The sequence below is a fragment of the Thermochaetoides thermophila genome (genome assembly GCF_000221225.1).
Source record: "Thermochaetoides thermophila DSM 1495 unplaced genomic scaffold scf7180000011816, whole genome shotgun sequence".
Classification (NCBI taxonomy): Eukaryota; Fungi; Ascomycota; class Sordariomycetes; order Sordariales; family Chaetomiaceae; genus Thermochaetoides; species Thermochaetoides thermophila.
Genome location: NW_006383032.1, coordinates 1,799,306 through 1,811,489, shown reverse-complemented (window position 1 = coordinate 1,811,489; position 12,184 = coordinate 1,799,306). Strand labels below are relative to the sequence as shown.

Below are 12,184 nucleotides of genomic sequence, written 5' to 3'. Positions count from 1 at the left end.
TTTCAGTTGCTGCAAATTTCATTTGTTCGATCGGACATTCACCGACCAGCGACCGACACATCTTACCCCGACCGGCCGACCAAGAAGGATATTGATACTAGGCAGCTCCCTCGGGAGTCTTCATTTGGCAGTCTGCCACCACCACTACCACCCTGGACCGCTTTGCTCCTTGCTTGGGCTGCGGCTTTGTACATGGTCAGTTCAATCTATTGTCGTTTTAGCGAGTCACCACCACCACCATCATCACGACAGCCTGTCTGCCTTTGTTTCCTCTACCCGCCTGCGTTTGCCTTCCCTACTTCTTCCCGGGCCTTGCTGCTGGACGATCACGAGGATCGCTGCCATCTCCCGTTCAACGGCTCTTGTCTTTCATTCCGTCGTGTCCCACTGACTCCGGCACAGTCCGCCGATCGACCCCCGCGTCTGTACCAGGACGACTCCTTACGCCCTCGTGACTCCGACAGAACTTCCTCGACCCCGTCATCCACAGTCCATGGTTTGCCGACCGACGACCCTTCGGAGACATTTCAGAGGTTGATTGAGAACGTCCATCGTCACCTTGATAATTTCGCTCGCCTGCTGGCCCAGCAAGCGCCTGGCATCAGCATGTCCTCTGGCTCTGACAGAGATCGAGACCCGCGCTTGCGTTTATCCAGAGACGACTCTCCCCGATATTCTCCAACTGACGCAGTTCCTCCTGCCGTACCTTCTCTCCCGCCGTTGCGCTCCCTTGGCTCAAGGATAATAAGGGCTGGCATAGGCAGTCCTCTAGCCACAGGGCCACTCTTTCGCTCTACCCGCTATCGTCCCGCCGAACGCGGTTCTTCGGATAGGTTTCGCTCCCACCTGGAAGCAAGAGCATTCAGTTCGGCCCTTAGCGACCTGGACGACAGCAACACTCAATTGCGTGCACTGCTTGATATGACCAACGGGCCCCTCATGCCCCCGCGCATCCCTCCCATTCTACCCCCGCCCCACGGGCCCGACCCGTTGGAGGACACCCGTCGCTTCAAGCGTCGAAGATTAGACTCGGATAGGCCCAGTGGCGAGTTCAAGACCATTCGCTATGGCAAGCAGGGCCAGGTTGAACCGGGCACACTTACAATGGAGCTCGTAAGCTGTGATGGCGGTATTTACGACGAAGATCCCAATCACCTGCCGGAAAATGTCCTCAAGAATGACGATTCTGTCTACTGTACAAAGGGAAACCGCTGCAACATTGTCTTGAGGCATCATGGCGGAACGGTGTTCAGCGTCAAAGAGCTTGTTATCAAGGCCCCCAAGAGCAGATTCTCAGCACCGTATGTTTGGTCCAACGACCTTTCGAGTCTGTGTGTGAGACAAGATGCTGACTCTTTTGCCAGTGTCCGCGAAGGCATGGTGTTTGTGGCCTTGGAAGCAGATGAACGCTTCGCTCGCACAACCCAGTATCAAATCCAGTTCCAGCCTGCCCGAGTCCAGAGTCGTAGCGGTAGCACTTTGTACTCCCAACAGCAAGAAGACGGCAGCCATATTCCTCGGTACTACGCCCGACATCGTAGACCATATGAGTACGGCGCTGAAGATGAAGATGAAGACGATGATGACGACGAAGATGACGACGAGGAGGAAGAAGACGAAGAAGATGAAGAGGGAGACCACAGCCTTGCCCAGATTCCTCCGGAGTTCACCATTTCGCATAATCTCCACACCGTCACTACCGAGTTGAGCGATGATGAAAGCAACGAAGATGCACCCCACCGGGGCCTTCCTCGGCGCCGTACCCCGAACCGCATAGGGTCGCTCTCATTTGAAAGTGAGAGTAGCGATGATGGGATGGGCCCTAATTGGGAAGGCCGCCACTTTCCCATGTGGGCCCCCCTTACAGAAAACACCTTTGGTTCAGGGCGTCATCACCATTACGGCTCTCACGGCTCTGCTTCTAGAGCAGCAGCATCATCATCATCGCACGGTCCTGCAAGCAGCGGACGATCGTCTCGTGAAATCCAACCCAGCACCGGCGGCTCGGGAACCCAGGATGTCGCCCAGGATTCTGCTCGCAGCAATGGAAACAGCGAGCTCCTTTCACCCCTTGCCCACTTTTTCATCAAGAAGGGCAAGTCGCGCTGTACCATCCACTTCGACCCTCCAATTAGCGCACGCTACTTGCTGCTCAAGATGTGGTGTCCAGAGGGAGATGGTTGTGGCAAGAACATCGACATCCAGGCGGTCATTGTGAAGGGATTTGCTGGCCCTAGGTTCTCTCCTGCTTTTGAACTGGCTTAGTGACTCTCCAGCGACCTGCCTCTGTCAGAGTTCGCCTGTGTACAAATGCTTCAGCACATGATGGTATTTCTTTCTGGAGGTGAATGGCTTCTTGTCATGAGGTTTTGGAGTTTTGAGGTGTCGGCGTTGTCTTTGCTGCCTTTGAGCAAGAATGGTACAAGTGCATTGGGATTGGGACATCATGATTGGAATTATGGGTATGGGGCGATACAGGACCAACAGCATCTACATCTAGTGTGTGTGGGATAATGTCATTTGGGTTTGACAGGTAGATGGTTACCTCACCAGGAGCTTTAACCGAATCGGAGAACTCTACTTGATTGTTTGTTTGGACTTTCTTATAGTAAATAAGGCTCAGGGATAGGCATTTGGGATTATGGCTTGCATGGGATCTGCTCACCGAAGGGAAGAAACATGGGCCACAACCAGTTAACGGACCAACTATAGAAGAGCTGGGTTCAGAGATTCTGTATGGTAGTTTGCAGGGTTAGTGTACTTATCTGGACCATTACAGCCATGGACCTTGAGTTTTAATGTTGTACAAACTTATGTGCACACTTTTTAAGACACTGTATTGCTGATGATTTGTCATGAATCACCCTAAGTTCCAGTAACAAGGGCGAGTGTCCAACAACGTAAGTTTGGTTTCGAAATTGGATTCCAATGAAAAAAGGGGCATATCTCAGTTCAAGTTTGATTGAGATTGACTGCATCTTGGCTTTGCCTCTCCTTAGGTTGAGTTCGCCTTGGCTGACTCTTCACTTGACACTTGCGATGTTGAGTCACCGGAGACTGAAGTTCTCGGCCTCATCTCCTTACGGTAGTATACGGAACGCTTGAGACTTTGAAAGAAGCAGTTATGAGGTCTAGTGTGTTTATGCCCCTATTTTGATTCTTATCACAAAACAATATGTGAATGGCGTGACAACATACGTAACGGTTCGATTCAGAAATACATTTTTCATTTTGTCCATTGCTTTCTTTCATTGGGCTTTTTTTTGTTCTATTGTGTTCCAAGAAGTTGATATCGATTGCGAGCTGTAGAAGTGTTACCTCCGCGTAATTACGGTACAGCAACCGCAACCTGACGCCGGATGACTGGCCGTTGAGGCGCAGTTGAAGCCGATGGCTTGGCAGACCCCACCTCGACCCCCGGCATGTGCGATTTACCTACCTAAGGAGTATATTTCACCGTTTTCTCCCCTCCACCAGAACCATCGTCACCATCGAAAAAGCTAGCAAATCTCACGGCATCAGACCCTTTAGGGCTCATACGATACCCCCGAGACCACGGAGACCCCTCACCCGCATCTTTACCTCTACCACTACCACAGAGCCTATCGAGAATCCGATATTGCTACAGCTATGGCCGTCAGAGCCCAGTTCGAAAACTCCAACGAGTAAGCAAAGCCCCACCATCGCAAACTTAGCCCCGCCAATGCGCTTTCCCCCAGCCGATGGGATTTTGCGACCACATGTCGGACACGGTCGATGCACAGCAGGGAAGACGGGCGACGCCATGACACTGATCAGTAGCTGACTTGTTAATTACCGTATAGAGTTGGTGTCTTTGCGACATTAACCAACTCATACTGCCTGGTGGCGCTGGGCGCTAGCGAAAACTTCTACAGCGTGTTCGAGGCCGAACTTCAGGATGTCATTCCCATTTGCAGGACGACAATTGCTGGCACACGCATCATTGGCCGGTTAACAGCTGGGTACGTTGCATCTGGGTGAATTGATGTTGCCATGGAGGAGTCCGAGATGCTGACAGCCCGCGCCGGCAACAGCAACCGCAAAGGCCTCCTTGTTCCCACCACCACTACGGACCAAGAACTGCAGCATCTGCGCAACAGTCTTCCCGATGACATACGGATTCAGCGCATCGAAGAGCGCCTGTCGGCACTGGGCAACGTGATCGTGTGCAACGACCACACAGCACTAATCCACCCGGACCTGGAGCGCGAGACAGAGGAGATCATCGCCGACGTGCTGGGCGTCGAGGTCTTCCGGCAAACGATCGCCGACCACGTCCTCGTCGGCTCCTACATGGCGCTGTCCAACCAGGGCGGCCTCGTCCATCCCAAGACCAGCATCCAGGACCAGGACGAACTCAGCTCCCTGCTGGGCGTCCCCCTCGTTGCTGGCAGCGTCAACCGCGGTAGTAATGTCATTGGTGGTGGTATGGTTGTCAATGACTGGCTCGCTGTGACGGGTCTTGATACGACGGCCCCTGAGCTCAGCGTCATTGAAAGTGTCTTCAGGCTGGGCGAGGGTGCTGGACCCGGCGCGATCAACACCAGCATGAAAAATACTATCGTCGAGTCTTTTTACTAAGCGGTTATGAGCTTGTGTATTGGGATGGGATTCCGCGGAGTATCTGGGCACTGGAATTGATCGGGTTTTGGGACTCTCATTCAAAAAAAAAGTGACTGTGATGTGATACGATGGATTGTGTTGTTTGCATACCCAGGGGAAGGGTAATTCGGCGTGTTGTTGGTCGCACAATTTGTAGTGTGGCGTAGTAGCACAGGTAAGCTCTGCCATATGGCAGATTGTGAGGGACGGGTGGTCGACATAGTAGTCGAATATTACCTACATTGTCCCTGATTGCACTCAATCGTGTTGACGTTCTAGGTTGTGAACTTTGTTCAGGGTTAGGGTTCTATATGTCATTGGACATGTGTGGCATTCAGGGTTGCTTTCTCTTTTGAAACCCTGACAAAACGATGGCACTTCTTGTCCCGAGTTAATATCCGCCCCCGGATCGATGTCAATGCCGCCTTTGAACGTTGGGATCGGTGTCTCACAACTGAAACCCATTGCCTGAAGCAGGTCAATGACTAACAGCAGACATGCAGCATGTGTTGCGTTGCCTGTGTCCCAGACAGACAGCAGTGCAAACATTTTGTGAACCAATTGGAATCTACGGGAACGTTCCGGTGTCCATGTTAAGCCCAGGATCGGAGCATGGAGACGTCAACTACAGGGCTGCCTCGAGGCTTGAATGGCTTGAGTGGTAACGGGGAGTGGCTGTCTTGATCATGACAGTGGGAGTGTGGATCATCACAGCAGCGCAGCAGCATCGCCATTATCCTCTCAGCCCCCCTGGGCGGGAGCCCTGCGCGGGTAGCGGGCAGCGCCGTTGTGGTGGTCGGTGCCAGCTTCTGAGTGGAGCAGCCTCCTTAGAAACCAAGGGCCCACGCCAAACTCGGAAGGCGCTTGCCTTTCTCGGGAAGCACGAACAGGAGCTCGATTCGTGTCTTTGGGGCTTCCGCTTGTCATTTTTCCCATCATCATCCTCAATGCAATCCTCACCTCTTCTCCCTTGGAACCGAGGGTTGCGTGAAAGACAGCGAACGGAGCAGCGCTCATTCAGCCTACCTTCTTGACTTCATATTGTAAAGCTACACATTATATTCCGTACCTGGCTACACTCTCCCTACCGAGATAGCGTCCCCCCTTCTGCAGCAGTGCAGCTTTCTGCAGCTGCGTGTCGCCTTGCAGCAGCGAGCTCGCCGCGCAGTGCAACCTTCACGTTCAGAGGGTCCTCATTTTACGGACACACCACTGCCACACCACTTTTACCAGTTACATTCCAGCAGCACGCGCTCACTCATATCTCCCCACTTGTTGCCTCTCCGTAGATTCACAGCATTCCCCTAGAGATCTAAGGCTATCCTTTGGGCTTTCCCATTCCTCTCCGTGCGTCTGACGGTTTTGGACAACCTGTTCAGGGGTTTCTTTTACGGCGGGTCTGGATTCGACATAAGCTAAGTTGTCAATCGCGTATCGGTAGGCATCCTTTCTAGGCTCGACCCATCTCGAGCAGCGGCTGGCCAGCATTTGGAATCCCCTTGTCAATCACCCGGAACACAAATAGCCCCGCCTAAAACGAAACGAGAACCGGCCAGTACCAACGTCAATCAGATTGAAGAGATCAGGTCCAGGGTTCTCCACGAGCCAGCCGAAACATTAACTCGTCATGCTAAGCGACAACCCTGCCATAACTTGCTCCCCGCAACACAACCTGCGTCCATCATCTCAACCGATTTCTGATTCTTTTCCGAAAACATTCTCAGATCCGACAGCTGGGCCTGGCAATGGGCACGTTGCTCAGCAGTCACAGCCTGTAAACGGTTCATCTGCATCCGCTTCATCTTCACGGCTTGCCAGTCCCACAGAGCATTTACTTCAGACGAGTTACCCACAACATGGTCTTAGCCCTCTAGGGCCTCCTGTTGCTCCCCTATCAGAGTATCACAGTGGCTATGGGGAGAATGATTGGCCCTTATCATCTTCAAACTTGAATCATCGCCGACAAAGCTCGTTCCCTAACCTATTGTCGCTGCCTTTCAGGAGCAGGACGCGATCACCGATCGAGAAGACACACGCCAGGTCAGGCTCTGAGCAGATGCCCTATACTGGCGACGGGAGAAGGAACTGGAATTCAACGACGGATAACCAGCGCAGCGGAGGTCTCGTCGGCTGGTTCAGTGGGACCACCGGCGCGGCGAATGCACTGGGTTCGTCCCTGCAGTCCGAGACCCGCAGCGGTGCCGGTGCGAAAGGGAGCCAAAAGGACGGAATAACCCCGGATTCGACGCCCACGGCATCGCGGAGAGGTATGAACGGGTCCGGTGTTCCTGTTTCAGACCTGTCAACTCCCAAAAATTCCATATCCACAGCCTCTCGCTTCATGTCAGCCATATCTTCGCGCTTCACAACCATGACACCTACCAAGTCTGATGTCGATATTGAGAGCGATGAGTTCTACAACCTCCACATAGAAGCCGCCCTCTTTCCCAATGGCCCACCATCAGATCGCGATACATTCTCGCCGGCAGCATTTAAAAATCTACATATGAATGCCATTGGTTTGCTGACCAGGATGCAAGCCGCCTATCGTGAGCGTATGAACACTATTCGTGATCTTCAGGCAGAACGATCTGCTCAGCAGGATGAGGTCGAGGAAGCAGAGACGCGCTCGCGCCATCTCAAGTTGCAACTTGAGGACATGGCGCGCAAAGCACAGGAGCATGAGCAGAAATTGAAAGTACTCATGGAGGAACTTGCTGCCGAGAAGCGTGCAAGAGCTGCGGCTGAGAAGGCCGTTTCGACAGCACTATCACACTCAGAAAGGGCATCGATGATAATGGAGGATCTGGGAGTGGATGAAGACCGTCGGAGAAGGAGGAACAAGAACATCAGAAAGAGCTGGAAGAGCGGCGCATCTTGCGATCACCTTGATGATGAGGATATTTCCGACGATGAAAACGAGAGCGTTACCGAAAGCGAAAGCGTGTTCTCGCGTTGCCGTAGCCCGCTCCCGGCGCCGTCTGCTACCCCCAGTACAGCCGACACTCCCGATTCTAACGGACAATCGCAACCCAGGCAACAGGCACCTAGTACAACTGGCACCCCGACAACTACCTCCACACCGAAGCAACCGCAGAAACATCCTCAACAGTTAAGTGCTTTCCAGAAAATCTTCCGTGGCATCACGGGCGACTCGTCGAGTGGATGTCCCAACTGTAAGGGGCAAGACGCGAGTGTGGCCTGGGACACTGTTAGCCTGCTACGGGATGAGAACAAGCATCTCAAGCAGCGGGTGAGTGAGTTAGAGGTGGCAGTTGAGGGAGCTCTAGATGTGGTTAATGGCCTTGGGCTTTTGCAGTTGGCCAAGTAAGCTTCGGGACAGCGAAGGGGTTGAGGAAAGAGGAGTTACAGTTCCTCTCAAATAATACAGCGTTGATGTAATTTTACTTAGAGGTCCTGGGATGAGGAGTCTATCAGCTACTCGTATCGTGACAGATGGAAGCTAGACTGGCATAGAATGTTTTTTTGTAGCCCGGATCTTGTGGTGTCGGTCAGGATGTGGCTCGGTCTTGATGGGTTTTTTTATCAGGATTTGCCCTGTCTGATGGGAGTCTCGGACAGAATAAGGCACCGTAGGCGGTGTTTTTTTGGATTTTACATATATACCGGCACTCCTTGGATAGCATGTTTAATTGTTAACATTAAGTTTTGCTTCGATAAGCTAGCATCTTTCTCTTTAGTTTTGTCTCATATAGCAGGCCCTTGAATGGATGATAGCTATGTGGAGAGTTGTTATTCACCATGCAGCTATCGTGTTTTCAGGTCTCACTTGAGGCAGACAGACACCCAAATGTGTTAGAATGTACACTGGCATTTGCCTCACTTTCCTCTATGTATACTATGCTCCGTCTACCTGCAAATAGCTCAGAACCTCACGGGCATCTCTATCAATCGCCCTACTTTTCACCATTCCCCTGGGAGACATGTTGCTCCAAGAAACGGAAAATCGCTGTCCCATGCCCTTGGTTCCGCATATTTTTCGTCTCTGAAACTGCCATCTATGCTGCTCCTAGACGGAGCAGCATTACCTCGGCCGTCCGGAGTCCTTCCCTTGAACTTCCTCGAGAGCTCCCCCCTGCTTCCCTGTTCCAAATTGCCAACTCCTCAAACTTTGATTTTCCAGTACTATAGCATCCTTTCAGCACACCCGTTCACCGTTTAATGGTGCTCCTTCTCACCATGGTGCCCGTGGTGGTCGTCCTTCAGGAAAAAATGCTCAAACACGCAGTAGGCCGTGAAGGCAACCGTAGCAATGCCGAATCCGGGAAGCGCGCCCTTGAAGCGGTTGAAGCGGCTGAAACGGCCAGTGTAGCGCCAGGCCTCACTTTAGATTTGGAAGTTTCTCGGGTTAGAAACGGTTCTGGTCTGGTCTTAAATAAGGTGAACCTGGCATTGGGAATGGACATACTGCCTCTCCCAAGGGTCGTAGGTCGGCGTCTTGGTGTGTCGGAGGAACTCGCGCATGTCAAAGCCCGTGATGTTGGGCTTCTCGCCATTGTTGCGGAGGATCCTGTATTCGCGAGCGCGGGGAAGGGCGAGGTTAGCCTTTGGTTTCGGTCCATAGGGCAAAAAATGAGGGGAATTAGCTGCAATTGAGGCAACTAGTATGCAGTTTGAGCGTACCTTGTAGGCTGCATCTTGATGTGGCGTTGGCAATTGCTTGGGGACCGGGCTGCTTCGCTCTTCCGGCTAGCTGTTGGCAGGGAATGGAGGTCGCAGGGCGTCACCTATCGCGGGCGTAAAGCAGCGCTGTTTCGCAGGTGGTTCGAGCTCCTGGGGTGGTGGTGCCAAGTCGGCTGGCAGGCAGATCGAGCTCCGCCCTGGGTTGGCTGCCGGGCCTGCCAGCCTGCCAGGTGCCCAGAGGGAGGTTTAAGGTGGTCCGTGCACCCAGCAGCGCCCTCGTGCGTTTAGCCCATAGTAGGTACGTACTGTGTAGCCCACGTGGATGGACCGTGCTGGCAAGTGGGTCTGGGGCTCTGGGCATTTGGCAGAACCCCCCATTCGCAGCCTGCAACTCGCAGCAGGACCAAAGTCAAATCCACACACAGCCAAACATCCCGCCATCGCTGCGAACCACCTCGTCCTCGACCGACACCCAAGTTCCACGACCATCGTCGACGACTTTTCTGGGCGGACTCTCTGGCGTCACATGGCGCAGAACCTTTAGCATCAATTCTAGCCGACGAGATCGATTGGGGTAGTGTTTTCCAGTGGGAAGACTCGCAGCGTGCTGCACCACGACACCCAATCCCAATATCCCAAATCTCATCGCATTGTGTCTTCTGCAGCCCGCGCACCATCCCACCAAAGGTCTAACACTTGACCAAGTGACCGACGCGGGTCGGGAATGGTTCAATCCGGACCGAAACCAGGCACGGCTTTGAGAAAACAGCGTTCACCATAGATTAGCGATCGAGCAAACGACGAGGCCAGGGCCGTGGTTACGTATACTATAGTCACCCACCACGCGGGCGTGGATACAGTGGCTACAGCGCGATGCCTCCGCCGCTGAACAGATTTCCTACTGGGCCCACCACCATCTCGCCCTACCATCAGCAATATCCTGCCCATGCCCAGCATGCGGCAGCTCATCCGCCGCCACTCGGGGCGGCCCAGGCCTACCTCAATACCCAGGTCGGCCAGGTGAATCCCTATGCCGCGGCTAACAGCAATCTCCTAGGTATGGCGGGGGGGCTCAACACCGGTACTGCTGGCTTTGGTGTTGGCGCCGACGCCGGCCTGGCGAGCCATGCCGGCAGGATGGGCTTTGCGCACGCAGCGGGTTTGCAACAGCCTCAGCAAGCACAACAACAACAGCAGCAGCAGCAGCAACTGCTCCAACAACAGCACGTCGCCCAACATGCCCAAGCCGCCCAGTCCTTCCAACACGCCCAGCATCTACAACACCAGGCCCACAGCCTGGCTGATCACACGATTCGCGTTGCGCAGAACAAGGGGAGGATAAGGGAGGTGTGGAAGCACAACCTGCACGAGGAGATGGCCGTCCTGAGAGAGCTGGTTGACAAGTACCCGTACATTGCCATGGTAGGCAGCCCCCAGCCAGTCGTGCTTGGGGAGGAATGAGAGCTGGATGAAGGCTGATGATTAATTCTTATTTTTTTTGGTTGCTAGGACACCGAGTTTCCCGGCGTTGTGTCAAGGCCCATGGGTGGTTTCCGCGGTAAGAGCGATTACCACTATCAGTGTCTGCGGACCAACGTGGACATGTTGAAGGTCATACAGATCGGCATCGCTCTGTTCAACGAGAACGGCGAGCAGCCGCCGGCGCGCCCATCGCCGAACGATCCCCCCGAGCTGCGCCGCGCTGCCGCGAATGGACCCCTGCCTTATGCCTGGCAGTTCAACTTCAAATTCTCACTCAAGGACGACATGTACAACCAGACTTCGATCGAGTCCCTCCAGCAGGCAGGCATAGATTTCTCCCTGCTGGAGCGCGACGGCATAGACCCACATGAATTCGCCTCGCTGCTGATCCCTTCGGGGTTGGTCTGCTTCGACGATGTGCGCTGGATTAGCTTCCACGGCGGCTACGACTTTGGCTACTTGACAAAGTTGCTCGTTTGCCGTCAGCTGCCCGGTGACGAGGTTGAGTTTGACCAGCTCATGAAACTTTACTTTCCCTGTACCTACGATGTTAAGCACCTCATGAAGCACGCCATCAAGCTACATAATAGCGGCATGCTGACCCCCTCCGACCCTGGCACTACCGAGATCCTGCAGAAGTTTGAGCAGAAATCAGGCCTCGAAAATATCGCCGATGTCCTCAAACTCAAGCGCATCGGGAGCGCCCACCAAGCAGGCAGCGATGGCCTGCTGACTGGTCGCGTCTTCTTTGAATTGCGCAAGCGCATCTTTAACGGCGAGATTTCGGACGAGCATCTCGGCAAGGTCTGGGGCTTGGGTATTCCGGATTGGTCCATCAACCCGGGCGTGACCTTGGGCAATCCTAACAACACCAATCCTGGCAATGCTGGCGTTAGCAACAATGCAAACGCGAACAACACCGACAAGCAGGCCGAGACGAACGGCAACGCTAATAACGCCTCCGGCGCGAACCAGAACGGCGCCTGCCCTAGCACCCCCAACACTGGTAACTCCGGCCTGGCGAACTCCTCCAACACCCCTGCTGTCACCACAAACGGCAACAATTCCTCAACCGCTGTTGCTTCTGCTGCCAGCACCACCACCGGTGGCGGCGCCGGCCCTATGACACCCGGCGGAGGCGGCGGCGTCTTTGGTCAGTTTGCTTACGGCGGGAACGCCCGGTAAAATATTAACCAAGTGGAGCGTTTCTCGCACGTGGGCAGGCAAAGGCTAGAATAGAATGGGAGTTCGTTTACATACAAGGGTCGTGGCGTAGTCCGTCGTACATACACAGGGACAGGTCAAGGTTATCTCTAACTACTACTACTACTTACTACTACTACAAATGGTTGGGGTTGCCATTAGGACATGGGTGACTACTCGGAGGGTGTTTCTCTGTGTAAGGGTACAAAGCAAGGTTCTCATTCTCTATTCG

General features: G+C 53.8%; 5 protein-coding genes across 5 annotated transcripts; 4 read left to right on the top strand and 1 right to left on the bottom strand.

Moving 5' to 3' along the window:
• Window positions 1–939: 939 nt before the first annotated feature.
• On the top strand, window positions 940–2,265 carry CTHT_0025840 (uncharacterized protein; the record flags this gene model as incomplete). Its single annotated transcript, XM_006692981.1, has 2 exons — window positions 940–1,301; window positions 1,365–2,265. The coding sequence occupies 2 exons, from the start codon at window positions 940–942 to the stop codon at window positions 2,263–2,265; spliced, it is 1,263 nt and encodes a 420-aa protein (XP_006693044.1).
• Window positions 2,266–3,630: 1,365 nt separating this feature from the next.
• CTHT_0025830 (uncharacterized protein) lies at window positions 3,631–4,602 on the top strand (the record flags this gene model as incomplete). Its single annotated transcript, XM_006692980.1, has 3 exons — window positions 3,631–3,665; window positions 3,825–3,983; window positions 4,056–4,602. 3 exons carry the CDS (start codon window positions 3,631–3,633, stop codon window positions 4,600–4,602), a joined length of 741 nt encoding a protein of 246 aa, XP_006693043.1.
• Window positions 4,603–6,679: 2,077 nt separating this feature from the next.
• Window positions 6,680–7,954, top strand: CTHT_0025820 (uncharacterized protein; the record flags this gene model as incomplete). The annotated part of the gene is made up of 1 exon (XM_006692979.1): window positions 6,680–7,954. One exon carries the CDS (start codon window positions 6,680–6,682, stop codon window positions 7,952–7,954), a length of 1,275 nt encoding a protein of 424 aa, XP_006693042.1.
• Window positions 7,955–8,802: 848 nt separating this feature from the next.
• CTHT_0025810 (uncharacterized protein) lies at window positions 8,803–9,281 on the bottom strand (the record flags this gene model as incomplete). The annotated part of the gene is made up of 3 exons (XM_006692978.1): window positions 8,803–8,968; window positions 9,053–9,154; window positions 9,268–9,281. The coding sequence occupies 3 exons, from the start codon at window positions 9,279–9,281 to the stop codon at window positions 8,803–8,805; spliced, it is 282 nt and encodes a 93-aa protein (XP_006693041.1).
• An 859-nt stretch (window positions 9,282–10,140) lies between these two features.
• CTHT_0025800 (ccr4-not transcription complex subunit 7-like protein) lies at window positions 10,141–11,934 on the top strand (the record flags this gene model as incomplete). Its single annotated transcript, XM_006692977.1, has 2 exons — window positions 10,141–10,689; window positions 10,777–11,934. The coding sequence occupies 2 exons, from the start codon at window positions 10,141–10,143 to the stop codon at window positions 11,932–11,934; spliced, it is 1,707 nt and encodes a 568-aa protein (XP_006693040.1).
• Window positions 11,935–12,184: the final 250 nt, after the last annotated feature.